Source organism: Peromyscus eremicus, chromosome 1 (assembly GCF_949786415.1).
Source record: "Peromyscus eremicus chromosome 1, PerEre_H2_v1, whole genome shotgun sequence".
NCBI classification, from domain to species: domain Eukaryota; kingdom Metazoa; phylum Chordata; class Mammalia; order Rodentia; family Cricetidae; genus Peromyscus; species Peromyscus eremicus.
The window spans coordinates 169,652,997-169,675,755 of NC_081416.1; the positions used below are offsets into that span (position 1 = coordinate 169,652,997).

The window sequence follows — 22,759 nt, forward strand, 5'->3', positions numbered from 1 at the left end:
GCCAGCCTGGGCTACCAAGTGAGTTCCAGGAAAGGCGCAAAGCTACACAGAGAAATCCTGTCTCGAAAAACCAAAAATAATAATAATAATAATAATAATAATAATAATAATAATAATTTTATGGCTGGGGGTCACCAACCACAATATAAGGAACTGTATTAAGGGAGTCGCAGCATTAGGAAGGTTGAGAACCACTGGCCTAGAATTCAGTTTGAGGCCAGCCTGCGCTATATGAGACCCTATTTCTTTTGGACACAAAGTTTCACAATGTAGTCCTGGCTGGCCTGGAACACCCTATGTGGACCAGGCTGACAGATCTACCGGCCCCTGCCTCCAGAGCTCTGGGATTAGAGGCTTTTTTCACCCATTAAATTTAATCTATTTTTATTTAAATTTATTTTATTAATTTTTATTTTTAAAATAAAATTAATTTATCCTATTTAATTAAAAAAAAAATCCAGGATGATCTCATATGGCTCAGGCTGGTCTCAGACTTGTTATGTAGTTCAAAAATGACTCTGAACTTCTCATCCTCCTGCCTCCGGGTCTCTCAAGCGCTGAGATTTATATTACACTAGGTTTAACTAGTTGTCTGAGACTGGCTTGTCCCGAGCCGAGCCCTGGCTTCCTTTCGGTTCCCCCCGCCCTCCCCGCCGCCGCTCTTTCTTCTGTTTTTGTTTTGTTTTGTTTTTATTGTTGGTTGAAACAAGCTCTCACTTTAGCCCAGACCCACCTGATAGAGCCGGGAGACCCTCCAGTGCCAGCTTGCTGAGCGCTGGAATTCCAGACCGGCCTCCGGCTCCACCCCGGAGCGGGGGCGGGGTTGGGGCTGGATGCGCCTGCGCGCGCTCGGCCCTAACTGGGCAGTGCCAGCCGCAGCTCGCGTCCTCTGGCCCCCTCGAGCTCTGGCGTGGGATCTCGCTGCTTCAGCGCGGCTAGGTGGGGGTCCCAGGGCCTCCGCGGTCCGTGTGAACCGAGGAGGAGCTGAATCGGCTCCCGAACCGCATGGATCTCCGCACTCTTCCCGCACGGTTGTGCCTACTGCTGCTGTGCTGCGCGCTCGGGAGAGCTGGTGAGTAATCCCACCCGTGAGCACCCCCACCCGTGAGCACCCCCACCCGTGAGCACCCCCACCCGTGAGCACCGGGGGGACCCCATCACCCGTGAGCACCGGGGGGGACCCCACCACCCGTGAGCACCGGGGGGGGGGGACCTCACCCCACCCCACCCCGGGCCATCTGATCCCTTCTTCCTGGCCCAGAGTCCTATGTCTGGATTCCGGGACACAGATTCCAGAAAAATCGGGCACGCTGGCCATCCTAGTACCGGGGAGGATGAGGCAGAAGGCTTGCCCGGAGTTTCAGGCGAGCCTAGGCTCCAGAATAAAAACCCTGATGTCCCTCTCCATCCCCAACACAAGAAATCAGTGACTCATGTCCCATAACCTTTCTGGTGCCACACCCGCTAGGCACCGTGAGGAATAGCCTCTCCCTCTCACATCCCCCCCTCCTCCCGGCCCCTGTGACTCATTCATTCCTTGTGCTGGGTTGGACACTGAAACCAGCCCCTCACGCTGGTGCGGGGCTCTACCACTGAGCAAGTCCAGGTGCTGTCCACGAGCAATCAGGAGCTCTGTGCTAAGCGATGCTCCTTGAAGGACTGGCCCCATTGTTTGGGAGGGTAGCACCTCAGGGAGCTCGGGGTGAGGCGAACTGCTGGCCCAGGGCTGCAACTTCAAGAAAGTATTGCCGGAGGTGGTGGCTCACGGCTATCAGGGCAGTGTTTGGATTCCCAGAACTTAACTCTGAAGTCATTATCCTTGCCATCGGGGATACCTGACACTGTATTCAACTAGTGTGGAGGGCCTACTGTGTGTTGGGCTAAAGGCAGAAAAGAGTCTCACAGAGGGCCTAGTGGAGTGACTATGAATGGCCCAGGTTCAAATCCACTTTGTCGTCGTAAGCCTGTGTGATCCCCTAGCAAAACCTGTGCCTCCATTTACCCATTTATAGGTGGTGCCTCTAGCCCAGGGTGGTGGCACACGCCTTTAATCCCAGCATTTAGGAAGCAGAGATAGGTAGGTCTCTGTGAGTTCCAGGCTAGCCCGGTCTATATACTGAGGCCCTCTCTCAAATAATAATAATAATAATAATAATAATAATAATAATAATAATAATAATAATGTAAAATAAGGAGCTCAGTTAAGAGCACTGACTGCTCTTGCAGAGGACCTGGGTTCAGTCCTCAGCTCCCACATGGAGACTCACAACTGTCTGTAACTCAAGTTGGGGAGGGGAGGAATCTGATGCCCCCTTCTGGCCTCCATGGGCACTGCACACATGTGTGCACATACATACATGCTAGCAAATTAACACACAAATCTTTAAGATAAATGGATTGAACTAATAACACTGGTTTCGCAGCTTCCAGTGTAGCCGTGCATGCGCTCACCAGTGTGACTGGCATCTTGGACAAGTCTACCACCTTGGTCTGTAGTCTAACGCCTACGGAGAATGAGATAACAGTCACCCAAGTAACCTGGATGAAAAAGAATCAGGATGGCTCCCGCTCTACCGTGGCTGTCTTCCACCCCAAGAAGGGGCCCAGCATCACGGACCCAGAGAGGGTGAAGTTCTTGGCTCCCACGCTGGACAGAGATTCGCGGAACGCATCTCTGGCCATGTCCCACTTACGTGCTGAAGATGAAGGCGTCTACGAATGTCAGTTTGCCACGTTCCCCTCGGGCAGCAAGAGTGCCAACATCTGGCTGCAGGTGCTTGGTAAGTGTTGGGGTGAGGAGATGGAACCCCCGGGCCAGGGGAGCAGGGAGCTAGCCAAAAGCAAGAAGGCTTGGGTGACAACCCTTGGGACATGACATATCCTCCGAGTCAAGAGATCCAGGCAGGATCCATGTAGCCCAGGCTAGCCTCCAAGTTGCGATGTAGCTGAGGATGACTGTGACCTCCTGATCTTCCAGTTTCTGCTCCCGAGTACTGGGATTACAGACACTGCACCCCAGAGGCCCAAACCATTGTTGAGATGTGGTCTCGATATGTAGCCCTGGCTGACCTGAAACTCTGTATGTAGACCAGGCTGGCTTCAAATTCACAGAGATCCGCCTGCCTCTGCCTCCCGAGTGCTGGGGTTAAAGGCGTGCGCCACCGCCGCCCAACGACCTGTGTATTCTTATTACCTCCCTTTGACGTGGACTTGTCTACATCTACCTGGCTCTTCAGGAACAGAGTTAAGATTTTTTTTTTTCATTATATTTGATTTGTGTGCCTGTACACGTGTCATGATGTACACGAGGCAGTCAGAGGACAAGCTACAGCAATTGTCCTTCTGTCCTGTGAGTCCTGGGGATTGAACTCAGGCTCTCAGGCTTGGCGGCAAGTACCGTTATCCGTTGAACCATCTTGCCGGCCCAGAGCTAGGATTTCAAATTGGCCATCCCATACCCTTAAATTGCCCCTTCAACACCAAGCGGAGTGTCAGGAACCTGTATGCCCACTGCCACGGAGCCTGAAACTAGAAGCTCATGAGCTCAAGGCCAGCCTGGGCTACACAGTGAGATCTTGTCTCAACAAAAAAAAGAGGGTAAAGGGCCCTCTTCCTCCTGCTGCTGAACGGCCTGTGAAATGATGTGTCTTCAATGGTTCCTATAGCCCGACCTACAACCACTGCAGAGGCCCTGAAGCCCACTCCCACCCGGAAGCTGCAGGAAGTAGCTAAATGCATCTCCACTGGTGGCCGCCCTGCGCCGCGAATCCACTGGCTCTCAAACCTGAATGGAAGCTTCCATGAAACTCCAGAGCCGGGGCCCCAGCCGGGCACCTTCACAGTCACCAGCGTCTTCTCCTTGGTGCCCTCGAGCCAGGCGGATGGCAAGAACATCACCTGCCGGGTGGAGCATGAAAGCTTCTCTAGGCCGGACCTGCGGACTGTGACTCTTTCCATGCCCTGTGAGTGTCTGCGCATGCGCACGAAACGCAGGTGCCTCTCTCTCTCCCCGCGCTGTCTATACTAAACTCATCACCATCTGCACCCGCTCCCCAGACCACCGGCTTGGGGAGCTGTCATTGTTTCTGTTTCATGGACCCTCTTACTTTTTCTACTCTGGTTTTCTAAGACACCCACTGTTTGCCCAACACGGTGCCCTTCCCCCAGATGCCAATCTGCCCCGTTCACATTCCACTGTCCCAACCGTGGGCTGGCTGTGTTGACTCCGCCCCACGGTTTAACACTGAACCCCCGTCAGTGTTCACATGGTCCTCCACGGTAGTCTACACCGCCCGGCACTGTCGACACAGGCTCATCTCTGGACTGTCTACTCTCTCTCCACGTCATTAGCTGTGTTCTGTGGGTGGAGCCTCACACTTTGTGGGCCCAGGGTCACCTCCTCTAGCTGCCTAGCCTGGTCGACATCGTCACCTGCAGATTTATCGACATAAACAGAGCCAGGGAGTCTGTTTCAGATTTCCTAATGACCGTCTTATTTCAGCGCCTTAGAGGAGGGCTAGGGATCTCGCTCAGCTGGTAGAGTGCTCACCTAGCATGCACAAAGCCGTAGGTTTGAACCCCGGCACTTCATAAGCCCGCTGTGGTAGCACACACTTATAATCCCAGCACTCAGGACGTGGAAACCAGAAGTTCAAAGTCATCCTAGGACTTGATAGGAGCACCTTCAACTCCAGCCTGGGCTACACGAGACCATGTAAGTCTGGTGTGATGGTGCACACTCGGAACCCAGCACTCAGGAGGCTAAGGTCAGAGGATCATTTGAGGCTGGGCTATGACACGCTCAGAAACAAACCCAAACCCAATTAACACTCGTAATGGATTTTACCCAATCCAAAATATCCAAAAGGTTAATTTTTTAAAAATTTGTATTATGTGTATGTATGTATGTATGTATGTATGTGTTTATGTGTCTAGGATTGATGTGCTGTGCATGTGTGGAAATCAGTCCCTCACTTCTCACCTTCCGCTGTGTAAGAATCGAGGCTTGAGCCGGGCGGTGGTGGCACAAGCCTTTAATCCCAGCACTCAGGAGGCAGAGGGAGGCCGATCTCTGTGAGTTCGAGGCCAGCCTGGTCTACAGAGTGAGATCCAGGACAGGCACCAAAGCTACACAGAGAAACCCTGTCTCAGAAAAACCAAAAAAAAAGAAAGAAAGAAAAAAGAATTGAGGCTTGACCTCAGGTCATTGGGCCAGGTGACAGGCACCCACTAAACCATCTCGCTGGCCCAAGATTATCATTTTGACACATGAATGATTTCTCAGACAGTCTTGGTGAGACCTTTTACATTTTTCTTGCCGGACTAAATCTTCAGAATCGTGTGTCTCAGACCAGCTGCCTCTGAAGTCTGTATGGCTATAACCAATATGGTGGTTACCATGTAGGACTGTAGGGATTTAAGCTCCTGCATGTACATTCACACACACACACACACACACACACACACACACACACCTGTCTTACTAACTTTATCTTAATATTGCCCCCTAATGTCTTTGGCTCTGGCTCCCCTAGGAATGAGCTACCCTCCTACTCAATATCATCTACTTCACTGTCCTGTACCCTGTCTCTACCAAGCCCATCAACAATAACAACTCGAGATCACTTTTCAGGGAACGAGTTGAGATAGGATCTCCCAGTGTAGCCCAGGCTGCCCTCAAACTCATCATCCTCCTGCCTCAACCCTCCAAGTGCTGTGATTAATACCTGGCTCCTATGCACGTTCTTGAGAGTCTACACCTTCCTTCCCATTGTTGCCTACCCTGGGCTCTCTCCTCCAGGACTTCTCAGAGCCTTGAATGTGCTCCTCCATATTTGGAATGTCCAAAAAGGTCTGCTCACATGACACCCAAGACAAACCAGGGCCTGTTCCAGGAGAACAGTTAAAGGAAGGATCTGGGTGGGAAGTCCCCATTGTGTCCCCTGACTAAGGATGCCCAGCCCTATCCATCATGGGCTGATCTCCAAGGCTGTCAAGCTGCCTGCTGCTCAGGAGAGGGGCCCCTCAGACGCTGTCCAGATCTCAGCCTCGGTGTCCATTCTCTCCAGATCCACCGGAGGTGTCCATCTCTGGCTATGACAACAACTGGTATGTCGGTCGCACTGATGTGGCCCTGACCTGTGATGCTCACAGCAAACCAGAGGCCACCATCTACGAATGGAGCACGTAAGTGACGGGGACCTGGGATTGGCTGTGTGGGAGGAGGGCTGGGGTCAGAACCCACGGTCTGAGAGAGGGGAGAATATAGGAGCAATAAAGAAGAGCTGGGCATGGTGGCGCACACCTTTAATCCCAGCACTTGAGGGGCAGAGGCAGGAGGATCTCTGTGTTGGAGCCCTACCTGGTCTACATAGTAAGTTCCAGGACAGCCAGGGCTACACAGTGAGACTCTGTCTCAAAAATAAATAAATAGGGGCTGGAGAGATGGTCCAGAAGTTAAGAGCACTGGCTGCTTTTCCAGAGGTCCTGGGTTCAATTCCCAGCACCCACATGGCAACTCACAACTGTCTGTATAACTCCAGTTCCAGGGGATCTGATATCCTCACATTGACATACATGCAGGCAAAACACCAATGAACAGAAAATAAAAACAAAACAGGTAGAATCATTCTATATTCCCAGTAAAAATTTCATCTTGTGACTGGGGATTTTTTGAGGTGAACTGCTCCAGACCATGGCTCCTACCTCTCCTGGGATTTTTTTATGCCACACTCCTCGGGATTCCCCCTTCCCTGTGCAGGTTAAAGGTCACACAGTGCTAGGACAATAGCTTCATACTGGCAAGTCCCTGAGTGAGTCCTCAAAGCACAGAAGCAAATCAAAGATGTCTGCCTTCCTCCCCAGCCATTTGGCTCCAGACTGCCCCGCCCCTTCCGCCCCTGAAGCCTGACTGTCATCCCAGCTGCCCCGCCCCTTCCGCCCTTGAAGCCGACCAGTTATTCCAGTGCCCTGATGAAGAAGTTAGCTATTAGAAGCCCCAAATGCATGTAGAGGCTGAAGGTGTAAGAAAAGGGAAGGGGTGTTGGGAATGGCTCAGTCAGGAAAGTGCTTGCGGTGCGAGCCTGAGGACCTGAGACTGATACCCAGCACCCACATAAATTAAGACCTCATCTTTGTTTACGATACCCTCACATGGACGTGCATGCAGGAAAAACACCAATAGAAAAAAGAAAAAGAAAAGGGTGATTTTTTTTTTTCATTGCAGGCTGGAAGCCAGGGTCTCATACACGCTAGAAAAACACTTTATTGCTGAGCCGCGCCCCCAGCCCCTTCCCTGGGAGATTCTAGGCAAGCTCTCTGCCACCTGCCCAAATGTATAAATAACATAGTTTTTATTAGGCTTCTTTCTTTTTGTTTTTTCAAAAATAATTTGGCTCAACCATTCTAGAACGTTCAAACAGTTCCATTAGAAGCATAAACAGTGTGTGTACTGGGGTATAGCCGCCCACCTCCCAGAGCAGCTACTATGTCTTTGGTTAATCACACACACACACACACACACACACACACACACACGCACACACACACATTCCTGCCTTTTTCTCTGGTCCACAACTTTCACTCCATCTTAACAACATTTAAGAAAGTACATAGTTTCACAACCCTGTTTTCTCCAACATCTTGGTAGAGAAAAATTTCAAATATACAGTCATAGGAATTTTCCAAATGAATGCTCAAAAAAACCCAAAATCCAACCCAAGGATTCTCCCACTAATATGTCACTGCACCTAATTTGGTGTTTTGAAAAACTATTTATTACACTTATTTACTTATTTTGCGGAGAGCAGGCCCCCACTGCCACAGTGTACATGTGAAGGTCCGAGGACAACTTGCAGGAGTCGGTTGTCTCTTTCCAACGTGTGTGTCCTGGATCGAACTCCGCTCATCAGGCCCCATTTATTGCTTTTTGAAACAATCTCATCATGGCTGGCCTAGAACACGCTGCCATCCTGCTGCTTCAGGTTCCCAAGTTCTGGGACTGGAGGTGTGGTTGAGGAATTGATAATCCGTTTACCTCAGCCTCCTGCTTGCTGGGATTCCTGGGGTCGCCACCAGACCCTGCCCATATTTTAATGTTGTTAGAGTCTATTCTATATGTGTCATCAATTATTTAACCAGTCCTTAGGGCCAGGTGTGGTGGCACACGCCTTTAACCACAGCATTCCACAGGCAGAGGTGAGTGGGTCTAGAGTTCAAGGCTAGCCTGGTCTACATGGTGAAAGCCTTTCTAAAAATACAACACAGACTGTTTTTATATTATTTTAACCATGTGATCATGCCATGGTGGTTGGTGACCAGACCGCATTAGCCAGTCTGTGGGTATCCACACTCATTTACCAGTTTTCAGTGGAAGGAACTGACATCACAGATTTGATCTGTAGAACTGGGAGCCTGACTGAATGGTAGCACCCCTGCCTAGAATCCCCCAGCGAGGGGCTGGGGGTGTGGCTCAGTGGTAGAGCCCCTGCCTAAAATCCCCCAGTGAGGGGCTGGGGTGTGGCTCAGTGGTAGAGCCCCTGCCTAGAATCCCCCAGTGAGGGGCTGGGGTGTGGCTCAGTGGTAGAGCCCCTGCCTAGAATCCCCCAGTGAGGGGCTGGGGTGTGGCTCAGTGGTAGAGCCCCTGCCTAGAATCCCCCAGTGAGGGGCTGGGAGTGTGGCTCCTTGGTCAGTGATTATTTATTTATTTAGTATGGGTTCTAGCCTCAAGGCAATAAAAAAAGGCGGGGGGGGGGACACAGAGCATGGTGGTGCATGTCTGTCATACTGAGTGGCTGAGGCAGGAGGATTGCTGGTTCCATGCCACCCTTGGCTACACAGCAAGACCCTGTCTCAAAAACAACACTAAACAAACATAAAAGCGTTCACTCTTAGGCTCTGCCAACTACCCACTATCCAAGGGAGGCTGTCAAGTTGGATGGATGGCTAATGCTTCCACATTATCTCGGTCGAGTGCTCAGAACGCCACACTTCCATTTTCCCCCGACTCCTGCTTGAGTGTTTTCTCAGGGCCCATCCTCCAACCCTGCGTGGTGCAGAGGGTTGACCCAAGTCCCAGTGGTTCTGAGCACTCTGCCTCACCAAGCAAAATAAACTCATAAAGAATGTCTGGGAAATGTCTGCAATAGGTAAAACAAGGGTGGGGAATAGGAAAAGGGGTTTGCTTTGCCCTTTGCCTTAGAAACAGTGGGGCCACAGGAGTGAAGGAGGCCAGACAGAGCTCTTCCGGAGGAGAAAGGTCATGTGCCGTTGCTTCTGCAAAGGCCTAACTGGGGTGTTGGTGTGTGTGGAGCAGGAGGTTCCTGTGAATGTGCACAGGGGAGAGTAACAGATGCTGAAAAAGAGGGACGCATCACATGGAACATGGGGTTCGCAGAGAGTGAGGCCTGGGTCTGGGAGCCCTGGAAGTGGAATTGGGTTCGTGCGCGCCCTCTGCTGGCCGTATGGAAGAGAGCCTGGAAGCATGAATATTTCTGCTGTCTGCTGGCCTGTATGTGGCCAGAGCGGGTCTGTGTCCCTACCACACCGCGGATGCCCCATCAGCAGAGGCCGCCTGCTCACCATTTTGTCTCCCCCAGGGCCACAGGTCCTCTGCCCAATACCACCGAGGCCCAGGGCAATCGGCTCCTAATCACCACCGTGGACATGAACACTCTCCATAACGTGACCTTCATTTGCAATGTCACCAACCCCCTAGGGTCTGGGCAGAGCCAAATAACCGTCCTAGTTACAGGTGAGATGTCCTCAGACCAGGAGGGGAGGGTAGAGCAGGATGGCCCCCAGGGGTGGATCTGGGGGGGTGTGGTTGAAATGATAGCGGTTACAGGTCACAGATTTCATCAGCCCAGGCTGGGGCAGGTATGGGATACCTCTGACCTAAAGGCTCAGAAAGCCCTCTCCAAGCATATTGGACGTAACTCTACCAGCTACAGCTGAGCCAAGTAAGACTGAAAGGGGAGGGCGGGTCTCACGGAGATGACTTAGTGGATAAAGGCGCTTGCTGCCAAGCCTGGTGACCTGAGTTCAATCCCTGGCCCACTCAGTGGAAGGAGAGACCCGCCTCCCACAGGTTGTCCTCTGACCTCCACTTACCCACCACGGCAGGCATGTGTGCACACATACGCAAACGCACACACATCAACCATTGTCATTTTTCATTGGAAAGATAATTTGTTGAAAGTGCAGCTTCAGTTATGGTTAGATCCGGTGCTAGACCCACACCACCCAGGAGTTCTCTTGACATCTCTTATCTCCGAGGCCAGGTGTGAGCGTGCACAGCTGTAATCTCAGTACTCGGAAGGCTGAAGCAGTAGTAATGACAGTTTGGGTCAGCCTGGGCTACGGAGTGAGACCTTGTCTCAAGTAATAGAATTTTTTTTGGAAAAGTCAACCCACATTACCTAACCCTGCCTTCCTTATGCTGGGTTAAATATCAGGCAGGATCTTCCCTCAGAGGGAAGACATTGCATTTAGTAGCTTTACCCCAAGTCCCAAACTGGTGCTCATTGGTCCATGTTAGTCCCATCTGACATCTGGACCAGTAACAGCAGCCAGGGAGACTGGGATGTTCCGATTGACCAGGCTAGACTGGGGGGCATAGGGAGTGTGATGAAAACCTCAGCTGCTTGCTTAGCATGCAGGAGGCCCTGGGTTCAAACTGCAGCACCCCATCTACCAGGTGCTGGGAGAGAGGGAGGGAGGAGAAATGGGCATATGGGGTTCTCCTTGGCTACAGAGCAAGTTTGAGCCCAGCCTGTGCTACAGGGGCCCCCATCTCAAAACAAACACCCCACTGGAGGACTCATAAAATGTGGTCAACACCCGAGCACTGTAGCCTGAGGGAGATGGGATTCCCCACAGGACGTGGGGGCATTGTTTCAGAGATGCAGGGGTGACATGAAAGCTGGATAACTTGTCTCACCTCTCTCCCATTTTCCAGGGGATCCTGTGCAGCCAGATTCAGGCTTAGGCACAGGCGCCATCATCGGCATCTGCGTCAGCATCGGCATCATCGGCATCATCGGCATAGCTGTCTTCTTCATATACCTGAGGCACAAGTCTGGTGAGTCGCCCCCCTCCCCGCCCCCATACATTCCCCTGCCCGCTTGCCAGGGCCACTGCAAACGAGTCCCTGCTATGTGCAGCCTTGGTCCAGAGATTCCACAGACAAAACACATGTCCCTATCATCGTGGAGTTCCTCCACAGTACAGCCAGGAAGTCTTAGTGTTTTGCTTTTGCTTTTGGTTTTGAAGTACTGGAGATGGGATCCGGGCTTTGTGTGTGTTAAACAGGGGCTCTACCACTGAGCCACACCCCCAGCCCCTCACTGGGGGATTCTAGGCAGGGGCTCTACCACTAAGCCACGCCCCCGAGCCCCTCACTGGGGGATTCTAGGCAGGGGCTCTACCACTGAGCCACACCCCAGCCCTCACTGGAGGATTCTAGGCAGGGGCTCTACCACTGAGCCACACCCCCAGCCCCTCACTGGGGGATTCTAGGCAGGGACTCTACCACTGAGCCACACCCCAGCCCCTCACTGGGGGACTCTAGGCAGGGACTCTACCACTGAGCCACACCCCCAACCCCTCACTGGGGGATTCTAGGCAAGGGCTCTACCACTGAGCCACACCCCCAGCCCCTCACTGGGGGACTCTAGGCAGGGGCTCTACCACTGATCCACACCCCTAGCCCCTCGCTTTTCACAGACCACACTTTTCTCTAAGCACTAGCTCTGAAGGCCACTGTAGTCTGCACAGGGGCCTGTGCTGTGTGTAGGAAGGGACGTATGCTGTAAGTGACCAGCCTGCCTGCTGCAGCCACACAGCTGCAAAGTAACTCTCGTCATAGAAGGCCCTGCTTCGTGACTGGCTTTTTCCTCAAGCATGGGACAAAACTGCCCCCAGTCACACTGGTTCTGCCTCCCCCTCTACAGAACCCTCTCTGACCGCTCACAGAACGCCACCTTCAATCTCACCCAGGCCAGCCTCGCCCAGGCCTTGTGATCACTGTGTGGGGACATGAGTGTCTCTTCCAGTGGACTGTGAGTGCAGAGGGCTTGGTGGGAACTGTCAGGGTCAGGAGGATCCTCAGCTACATAGGTCAGTCTGTGCTACAGGAGAACTTGCCTCAAAAATCCAAAACCACAAACAAAACATCACAACCACAATGAAAAGGAGAAGCAGGGGGAGAGAATGATGTATCAGGGTCCCAATAATTCCTTCAAGGTCACACTCCAGTGACCTGCCTTCCTTCCACTAGCCTCTGCCCCCTGTAGTTCCACAACCTCCTGACAGCTTGCATTGAATCTGGGTCTTTTGGGGTGACGTGCAAAAGCCATACCCTAAGATGGGCGCGGTGACACAGGCGTCTGTCATCCCAGCGCTTGGGAGGTGGAGGCAGGAAGATTATAAGTGGGAAGCCAGCCTGGGCTACGTGGCAGAGCCCACTCCTCCTCCAAGATTAACCTAAACGATAGCCCCTGTTTTAGTGATTATGTCGGGGGTAAGGGGGGCGCATGCAAATGACTTCCTCGCTGTGACTCAGTTTCCTCATCTGTCAGAAGGGTGGGATGACACGTGCCGTGCAGATGACATGGTCAGCGCGGCGCTTACTCTCTGGGAGCTGCACACTGGGAATACATTAGCTGCCGTGATTATCGTCATCATCATCATCAATGCTCCCGAAGGGGGGGTTGTCCACGTCGTTCTCAGCCACGTCCCCAGTGTCCACAGCTCCCTTCTCACAAAGGAGATAGTTTTCACTTAACCCCGCTAGGTAGCTGAGGGGACTGAGACAGAGAGGTTAGGTCGCTAGGCCCAAGGTCACACCGGCCCTGAAGGACAGAGATGGAATTTGGGCCCTTGAGCAAATAATTTTGTTTTTGAGACAGGGTCTCACTCTGTAGCCCAAGCTGACCTGGAATCCAGTATGTCGATCAGGGTACCCTGAACTCACAGAGGTCCGCCTGCCTCTGTGCACACACACACACGCACACGCACACACACCCGCCGAGTGCTGGGATTGAAGGTGTGCCCCACCACACCTGGCTTTATGTTTCCTTTTGTTTTGTTAACACACATGGGTGTTACTTGTCTGCATGTGTGTCTGTGCACCACACTCACACAGTTCCCACAGCAGCCAGAAGAGGGCGTCAGATCCTGTGGAGCTGGAGTTACAGGTGGCTGTGCGCTGCCATGTGGGTGCTGAGAATTGAATCCAGGTCTCTGGAAGAGCAGCCAGTGTGCTTAACCACTGAGCCATCTTTCTGGCCTCTTTTTTTTTTTTTTTTTTTTTTCTTTCCTTTTTGAGACTGGATCTCATGTAAATCTAGGTTGGCCTCAAATTCTGTATGTAACCAGAGATGACCTTGAATTACTGGTCTACCTCTAAAGTATGCATCACCATACCTGACTCTTCCCTGTCCTGCATCAATGCAGGCCATAAGGACTGACTACCTTCAGACACTCTCTACCCACGATTCCCAGAGCCTCAGACACTCTCTACCCACGATTCCCAGAGCCTCAGACACTCTCTTCCCACGATTCCCAGAGCCTCAGACACTCTCCACCCACGATTCCCAGAGCCTCAGACACTCTCTTCCCACGATTCCCGGAGCCTCAGACACTCTCTACCCACGATTCCCAGAGCCTCAGACACTCTCTACCCACGATTCCCGGAGCCTCAGACACTCTCTACCCACGATTCCCGGAGCCTCAGACACTCTCTTCCCACGATTCCCAGAGCCTCAGACACTCTCTACCCACGATTCCCAGAGCCTCAGACACTCTCTACCCACGATTCCCAGAGCCTCAGACACTCTCTTCCCACGATTCCCAGAGCCTCAGACACTCTCTTCCCACGATTCCCAGAGCCTCAGACACTCTCTACCCACGATTCCCGGAGCCTCAGACACTCTCCACCCACGATTCCCAGAGCCTCAGACACTCTCCACCCACGATTCCCAGAGCCCCAGACACTCTCCACCCACGATTCCCAGAGCCCCTTTCTTTCTTTCTGACGTTTCTCTTGTTTCTCCAGGTCGATCTCCCCGGTCCACAACCTCAGGGAGTAAAGAGGTGCGTACAGAGGCACATGGGAGGAAGCCGAGGGGTCTGAGTGGAGCACAGACCTGTTTTCTGGGACTTTCTCAGGGAGGGGGCAGCATGGCATCGGGAGCCGGGGGCTTCCCAGGTCCCCAGGTCCCCAGCTCGTGCACCACTGGGAGGGAGTGGAGACTTCAAGGGATGGGATCTGGTGGGGATCTGGTGGGAGGAGGCTGGGACATGCTGAGTGTGTCTCTAGAGGGGATATCAGGACCGTGCACACACGGTTTCCCCACTCTGGTTTTCATTGTTATTTTCTGCTCTTTTTAGTTTTTTGTTTTTCGAGAAAAGAATTTCTCTGTGTAGCCCTGGCTGCCCTGGAACTCGCGCTGTAAACCAGGCTGGCCTCAAACTCACAGAGACCCCCCTGCCTCTGCCTCCTGGGTGCTGGGATTTTATTTTTTTTAAGATTTATATTATGTATTCAGTGTTCTGTCTGCATATACACCTGCACACCAGAAGAGGGCACCAGATCTCATTACAGATGGCTGTGAGCCACCATGGGGTTGAACTCAGGACCTCTGGAAGAGCAGCCAGTGCTCTTAATCTCTGAGCCATCTCTCCAGCCCCTGTTCTTTTTCTTTTTCTTTTGCTTTTTCTTCTTTTTCTTTTTTTTCTTTTTTTTTTTTTTTTGTGAGATCAGGCTCTCCTTTGAACTCACTGTCCGGCCAAGGCTGGCCTTGAACTCTCGGTCTACCTGCCTCTATCTACCCCAGTGTGTGCCGTCGCATCCAGCTCTCTCTCAGGTTTTTGAGACAGCAGCTCTCAGTGCATCCTAGGCTGTCCTCTAACTCTTGATCCTACTGCCTCAGACTCCAGAGGCCTGAGGTCATGAGGCAGGCCTGTCTCCTGAGCCCTGCCCGTGTGCCTGTGGCCACTGCTTAGGGGCAAGTGGGCCTGCTCTTTGAACCCTTCACCGGGAAGACTGTTTATTCGAGAGAGGCCCTGACTGAGGTTTGATGTTTGGTGTCCCCATCCAGTATTCCTCTGTGAGCAACGGCAACTGTACCGGGGACATAAAGATGATTCATGTTACGAGGTGACGGTGCAGAACTAAGGAACGTGACGCCTCAGCAGCCGGACCCCACACAGATAAATGAAGAAGCCTCCAGAGAGACTGGCCACCCAGTGAGCGTCACAAGTTTGGGGGTCTCCCAGGACCCTAGTAAATTCCACGTTGTCAGAAAGCACTCATGGAGCCCAGTGTGGTGGCCCACACCTGTCACCCCAGCCAGCGGGAGGGCGAATGGAAGTTTGAGTCTAACCTGGGCTACAGAGTGAAGCCCTGTGTACACAGAGACCAGCAAACACACAGGTTTTAGAGACTGGGTCAAAAGCTGGAGTCTTTCCGTAGGTAAGATAAATCCTCTACCTCATGTTGAACCGTATAGAATGTTCTAGGAGATGAAAGACTTCAGCCACTGAGATTCAACTTTAGAATCTCTTTTTATCAGGGCTCTCCCCTCTCTTGACAAGGTCTCACTGTGTAGCCAAGGCTAGGCTCAAAGTCATAGAGATCGGCCTGTCTCTACCTCCTAAGTGCTGGGGTAAAAGGTGTATACTGCCACACCCTTCTTGGTCTCCTTTTTGATGAAGTAAAGAAAATTATATATATTTATAAAAGCTGTATAGATTTTATATATATATTTTTGAGACAGAGTTTCATATAGCCCAGGCTAGCTTCAAACTTACTATGTAACCAAGAATGATCTAATTTATTTTAACTTATTTGTTTTAAACATACCCTGCCCCCTGTTCCCTTCCCTGTCTTCTCAAGTTACCATTCTGATTTATGTCTTAACTACTGACATTGTTTTATTTAACCTTTTTTAAAAAATCTGTAAACCGCAAATGAAAGACAATGCATTCGTCTTTCTGAGACTGACTCATTTATTCAATGCGATTCTTTGCTGTTATAACCATTGTCTTGCAAATGGTGTAACTTAATTTTTCTTTTTGGCTGAAAAATCCCGTGTGTGTACCGTACCATCTTTTCTTTACCCGTTCCTCTGTGGGTGAGGATGGTTCCATTTCGGAGTTATTGTGTGCAGGCTGCAATAAACGCCAGCCATGTATCACTGCCTCCTCCAGGCAGCACAGGGCCTCAAAGGGAAATCCACAGTGTTGGTGTGAACTAGACTTTTATCTGAGGGGGTTAGGGAAAAAGACGCTCACACACTCTCTTGATGGTTTCCTTCTTTGTTATCCATTCTCTCCTTGTTCTTCTGTTCTCTTCTCTCCCTCTACAGCTTATATGCCCCAACAAACTCATTCAGGCAATGCAGGAGTCACAGAGGGGCTACATCCCATCCTTCAGTGAATGATTATAGAACCCACGACTATGTAAACATTTTGAACTAACACCCTTTAATCAGAAGTCATAAATCCCGGGTTCCCTTGGGACAGTGCCAAGTCTCAGGACATGGAAATGCCTGGAATGTCATAAATCCTCTAGTTCAGGCTCAAGTCAACACTTCTGAGATACCATAAATCTCTTAGCATCAGCTCCAGGCTGCGCTCCCAAAATACTGTGGCACCATGATGCTTTAAATCTCAAAATGTACTTTCTGATAAAGGAAACTAGTAGCCCCTTTCGGGGGAGCTATAGAGTCAAATTACTCTCTGTACCCCTGACTAGTCAGAATTTTTTCTTTTCTGCAGTGTTGATGAATACAAGTTGCTTCTGTCCCTAGATTTTTGGTGTTATCTGTGCAATACCAGGACCCAACACAATGTGAGCAGATAGGGTACATGTGTCGTCTTTAGGGTGGAGGGGACGCTCTGGTGTGGTCTTGGTCATACAGATAGCACAGAGGTCATCTAGGCTGTTTATTAGCTACCTCTGCTCCTGGTTGTGGGAGCTTCGGGGAGCCCCTGACCATACAGAAAGGAAGGATAAGTAGTTGGTGAGGAAGTAGAGGATTAATTCCATGAACTACTGCGTCAGTAGTTGCATTATTTACTAAGCTAATAACCTGCTTCAGGTATTAGATTTCTTGTAGAGCTTAACCGAGAGTCTCCAGAAAGCGACTTAGAGAATGGCGCCAGTGCTATTTATTAAGCGGTGCTGTTTACCATGCAGGAAAAGCCACGAGGTACAACAAAGCCCACTATAAGAGTTTATTAGGGGAAGGGGAAGAGAAGGGGGTGCTTAGGCCTGTGGAAAGATCATGCAGGGAGAGAGGGGAGGGATAGATGGAACCCGCTTTTTATAGGTTCCCCCTGCATATGCGCATATGGGCTTACGTAGCTACGCCACGCATGCGCATAGATTGTGTGATCACACTGCGCGCAAATTACGTGATCACGCAGCCCACGGATTACGGATTACGTAGGAAGTAAGGCCTTGGAATGACTAAGCGTCTTGCCAGCGCAGGCACGGTGCTGGGGGGGTGGCTAGGAGTTCTAACAGCCAAATCCTCAGTAGTGATAGGTGGTCTAAGCTTGCCCCATTGACATGGCCCGAAATTTTAAATTTTGCTCTCATGAAAGCGAAGCACTCACTTAAGTATTGATTAGGTGAGCAGAAGACGATGCCAACCATGTACTGGATGACCAGCACCTCAAGAAAGTTAATCGGTTAAAGAAGAAAGTACCCAGGTGTCATTGATCCCAGCCCCAAAACCTTAGTCCTTATTGTGTACTGTTCGCAGTACCCAATAATTCAAGATATCCAGGTGTGCCACAATTGTCTTGTGACCAAGGCCATGCCAAGGCTGCCAAGCTCCTTCAGAAAGAGAACTCTATAGATAACAGACAACAATCACTCTTGTCTACAACGATTTCTTCAAGGTCTAAATACTTCTAGAAAACAACTATTCATTCTGATGTTTGTTGTGGGATAATCTTTTTGTGTACTGTGAAGATGTGTTACTCTGATTAGTTTAATAAAAAAAACTGAATGGACAACAGCTTGGCATGATTTCCAGGCACAGAGAACGCCATGAAGAAGGAAGGTGGAGTCACCAGCCTGATACAGAAAAGGCAAGATATGCAGGAGGAGATGTGCAGCCACGAGCCACGTGGCAGCATGTAAATTAAAGAAATGAGTTAAGTTACAAGAGCTAAGTTAGAAACAAGCCTAAGCTACCCACTGAGCTTTCATAATTAGTGAGTCTCCCTGTCATTGTTGGGGAGCCCACAGATGTTGACCCTACTAGATACAGTGAAAACAACTATTCCTTCTGATGTTTACCCTAGATACAGTGATTCTACTAGAGTTCCCATTCGGAGGGAAAACAAGCAAACAAAACCTAAGCCCTAAGGCAGCGGAGCCCTAGCTGATGCTGAGGTGGCTGACCAGTGCCAGCCCTCCCTTGGAACTCGGGTGTAGCATCGGATGTAGCTGTCTGCATTCTGCGGACCCCAGGTTGTGGAGAAATGGCAGCGTGGTCTCATGCATCAGGAGAGCTCTGAGTTGCACTCAGCGCGAATGGGAGGGCGAGCCCTGAACTCCATCCAGTGGCTGAGTGACAGCTAAGGTCTGGGAGCCTGTCACGTAGGCTACCTGTGTTATCTTAAGGGCCTAGGGGGAGGATCTGTTGTCCTCCTTGTCATACAGATAGGGCGGAGGTTATCTAGATTAGCCAGCTCCAGTTCTGCTTGGGGAAGCCCCTGGCCATACGGATGGTGCAAAGGTCACCTAGACTATTAACCACCTCCATTCCCAGCCTTCCGGGCAGAAAACAGACTATCCGTCTCTGCTGGTGAGGTGACAATCCTGCACGTTTAGCATTCCCGGTTTCCCCCAGAGCTTATCTCTGAGCACAAGGGCCTTTGTGCTCCCTACACTCTCAGGCAAACAAAAGGCCTTTGGGAGACTAGGCATGAAGCTCAGGGTAGAACACTTGCTTAGCGGGCATAAAGGACTGGGTTCTATTCCCAACACCACAAAACATTTTGTTAGATTTATTTAATGCTATATGTTTTGCGTGCATGAATGTATGTGTACCACATGTATGCCTGGTGCCCACGGCAGTCAGAAGAAGGGCATTGGATCCTCTAAATCTGGGATTAAATAGGTGCTGAGCTGCCATGTGGGTGCTGGGAACCAAACTCCTCTGGAAGAAGAGCTGAGCCATCTCCAGCACTCCGGAGACAGAGGCAGGCAGATCTCTGTGAGTTCAAGGCCAGCCTGGTCTACAGAGTGAGATCCATGACAGGCACCAAAACTACACTGAGAAATCCTGTCTCGAAACCCCCCCCCAAAAAAAAACAAAAATGATGAAGGGGTTTGGGAGGAGAGAGGATGGGAAGGGTGGGGGAGAGTGGATGGGAGGAGGAGGGGTGGGGAGGAGAGGGGATGGGAGGCTGGCAAAGCTGGAGGGACTCCACAGTGTGGGAGAAGGGGGCATTCAGAGCTCTGGTAAGTGAATGGCTCCCAGCACTTTATCAAACTGCTGTAACTGAAAAGGTTGTGTGCAAGCCAGGCCGTGGTGGTGCACACCCTTAATCCCAGCACCTGAGAGGCAGAGACAGGTGGATCTCTGAGTTCCAGGACAGCCTGGGCTGTGTCAAAAAAAAAAAGAAAAAGAAAAATCAAATCAAACAAACAAAAAGGAAGGAAGGAAGGAAGAAAGAAAGAAGAGCAGAGATTCCCGCCTCGGAAGGTGGGCAGGTCAAGCGACTCCCTCATAGAGACTGCACAGGCAGGGACAGGAGCGGGGAATTCTGGGAAGAAAAGCTACATCCCAGGAGCAGTCCCGCTAGCTGGTCCCCAACCTGCCATTCTAGATTAAGGGTGGGCAGAGTTCAGGACACATCTCCAGCTGAAGGTAGATTCCGTTCTTTACACCTGTCTCGAAAATAAGGGTCAAAATTAAAAGGGGATTGTGGTTTTAAAAAGGAAAAGCCTCGGTAGAGAAATCCTCTTCGCAGCCCTTTGCTTCCTGGTGCAAGATTGCGGGAAGTGGGGAAGTGGTTCAAACTGGAAAGTGGAAGACCTTTTCGTTTATTTGGTTTGGGGTTTTTTTTGTGTGGTGTGTGTATGTGTGTGTGTGTTGTTTGTTTGTTTTTCTTTGGTTTTTTGCTTTTTCAAGATGGGTTTCTCTGTGTAGCCCTGGTTGTCCCAGAGCTCGCTCTGTAGACCAGGCTGGCCTCCAACCTGCCTCTGCCTCCCAAGCACTGGGATTAAAGGCGTGTGCCACCACCGCCCATCTTCAAAGATCGCTTTATATAAGATGTCATGTTGGGGCCAACAAGATGGCACATCGGGTAAAGGTACTTGCCACCAAGCATGAGGACCTGAGTTCAATTCCTGGGACCCAAATGATGAAAAGAGAGAACTGCGATTCCCACAAGTTGTCCTCTGACCGCCACACACGCGGTATGGCAAGTATGGGCACACACAAAATAAATTGGGTTTTTGTTGTTGTTGTTGTTGTTGTTGTTGTTGTTGTTTTTAAGTAATGTAGTTTTCAAGTACCTCAACCACCCAGAGCTGAAAACCCAGCAGCCTGCAGACTGGGTGTAAGGGTACACAGCGGCGCTAGTGGCTGGCCGCGGCTACGGCGTGGAAAGGTCACAGTCACGACAGGACCCAGTGATACCTTTTAGAGCTTTATTAAGAGAAGGAGAGACAGAGACAGAGAGACCACACGGAGGGAGAGTACAGAGAGAGAGCGTGGGAGTGCACGTCCAGCCTTTTAGGCTGGGATGCAGTTGTAAGCTGATGACGAAATAAGGTGTCGAGCCGCGCATATGCAGAATCCTTACACTGGGGTGGACAGGAGCTGGGCTCTCTGGTTCCGCTAAGGCACCCTATGTGGCTCAGCCCCTCTGCTCTTCATCCAGTCTCCCTCCACACACTGGTATCCACCTCAGATGGTGCCAAGATGGTTGCTGTGTTCCAGCCATCGTTTCAAGATTCAGACCCGGGGAAGAAGCCAACCCCTCCTCCCATCAGCCTCCTGAGACATTTGCCCTCTGATCTCATTGGTTTGCCTCTTATTCCATTTTGATCATCAAAATGTTTATAATAAACATTGACTTCTTCCTCCTCCTCCTTAATTAATTAATTAATTGGGACAAGATCTCCCTACATACCCCTGGTTGTCCTGTAACTCAGAGGTCAGCCTGCCTCTGCATCCAGAGTGTGGGATTAAAGGTGTGTGTATGCCTGGCTATCTGCCTTTATTATTTATACTGTTTTACAGGGCCTCTTACCGGCCTGAAGCTCACAATTCAGCTAGGCTGACGAGCCATCCAGCCCCAGGGATCCTCCTGTCCTCACCTGCCCAGTGCAGAGATTACAAAGTGCACAGCACAGCACATGGCTTTTTTTGTGTGGGTCCTGGGACTCGAACTCAGGTCCTGAAGCTTGCAAAGGAAGCACTTTACCCCTCCCCAGCCTGACTGTTCACAAGTGTGTGCAAGTCCATTCAGGTGAGTGTAGTTTCCATGGAGGCCTCAAGAGGGCGCCAGATCCTCCGGAAATGGAGTTAGCGAGAATGGTGAGGGCCGTGTTGTTGCTGGGAGCCTAAGTGGGGGGTCGTCTGGACCGAAGCCTCTCAAAAAGCAGCCAGGGCTCTTAGGTGCTGAGCCATCTATCCAGTCCCCTCTGGAAACAGCCTCTAGATGACCCATGACCTTTCACAGTGGTTGCATATCAGATACCCCGCATATTAGATATTGACATCATGGTTCATTACGGTTATGTAGTGGCAAGGAAAATAATTTTATGGCTGAGGGACGAACTGTATTAAAGGGTCGCAGCACTAGGAAGGTTGAGAACCACTGCTCTAGCGTTACAATAAAATTGCTACATTGTCTACACCCACTCCATGGCAGACAGAAACAGGACCCGACTGCAGCAAGCAGGATTGAGTGGTGGGTGCCATCCTGTGGACACCACAGCGGCGAAGCCCTTCAGGTGTAGAGAAGGTGGGGGTCTGCAGCCTTGTTTCTCAGGGGAGTGGGATGCCTCTTGCACCAAGTGCCAGCAGCCAGGTGGGTAAACAGAGGTGCTGAGGCTCCTGGCAGGGCTGCCCACCTGGCCCGGTGGGGTGTGGTGACTCTCACCTGTAATCCAGGCACAAAAAAAAGTCACAATTCCTGATTGTCCCAATATGGGGACTGAAAGATGCCGTCCATCATCTCCCGCCCACCTCACGACAGGCGTCCAGGAGACTCACAAGCACACTGCCCCCCCCCCCCCAGGTACTCTCTTCCTACAGGACCAGAAGTTTCACTAGAGCAGAAACGCCTACCGTTGCCTGCCTCCCATCTCTAGATCACCTCTCTTCAATAGAACCTTCTGGAAACATTATGTTTGCATTGTCCAGTGTGGTCCTCATTAAATGCATGTTGCTGGCAAGTACTTGAAAGTGGCTGGCTGGAAGGAACTAAATCTAATTTTTCTTTTTTTTACGACAGGGTCTCTCTATGTAGTCCTGGCTGTTCCAGAACTCACTCTGCAGACCAAGCTGGCCTCGAACTCAGAGATCCTCTTGTCTGTCCACAGCATGGATATGGAAGTCAGGGGACAACTTGTGTGACTTGATCCTCTGCTTCCACCGTGTGCGCCCTGAGGACAGCACTCAGGTCCTCAGGCGTGGTGACAAGCGTCTTCACCTGCGGAACCATCTCACTGGCCCCAGCATTCATTTTGATCACATCGACCCTTCATCCGTCCTGTCCT

The 22,759-nt window shown here is 51.0% G+C and overlaps 1 protein-coding gene across 1 annotated transcript; it reads left to right on the forward strand.

The window, feature by feature from the left end:
* Positions 1–873: 873 nt before the first annotated feature.
* Positions 874–12,784, forward strand: LOC131895869 (poliovirus receptor-like). The gene is made up of 7 exons (XM_059246455.1): positions 874–1,072; positions 2,424–2,780; positions 3,666–3,962; positions 6,069–6,186; positions 9,597–9,751; positions 10,958–11,080; positions 12,582–12,784. The coding sequence occupies exons 1-7, from the start codon at positions 1,006–1,008 to the stop codon at positions 12,782–12,784; spliced, it is 1,320 nt and encodes a 439-aa protein (XP_059102438.1). The 5' UTR covers positions 874–1,005.
* Positions 12,785–22,759: the final 9,975 nt, after the last annotated feature.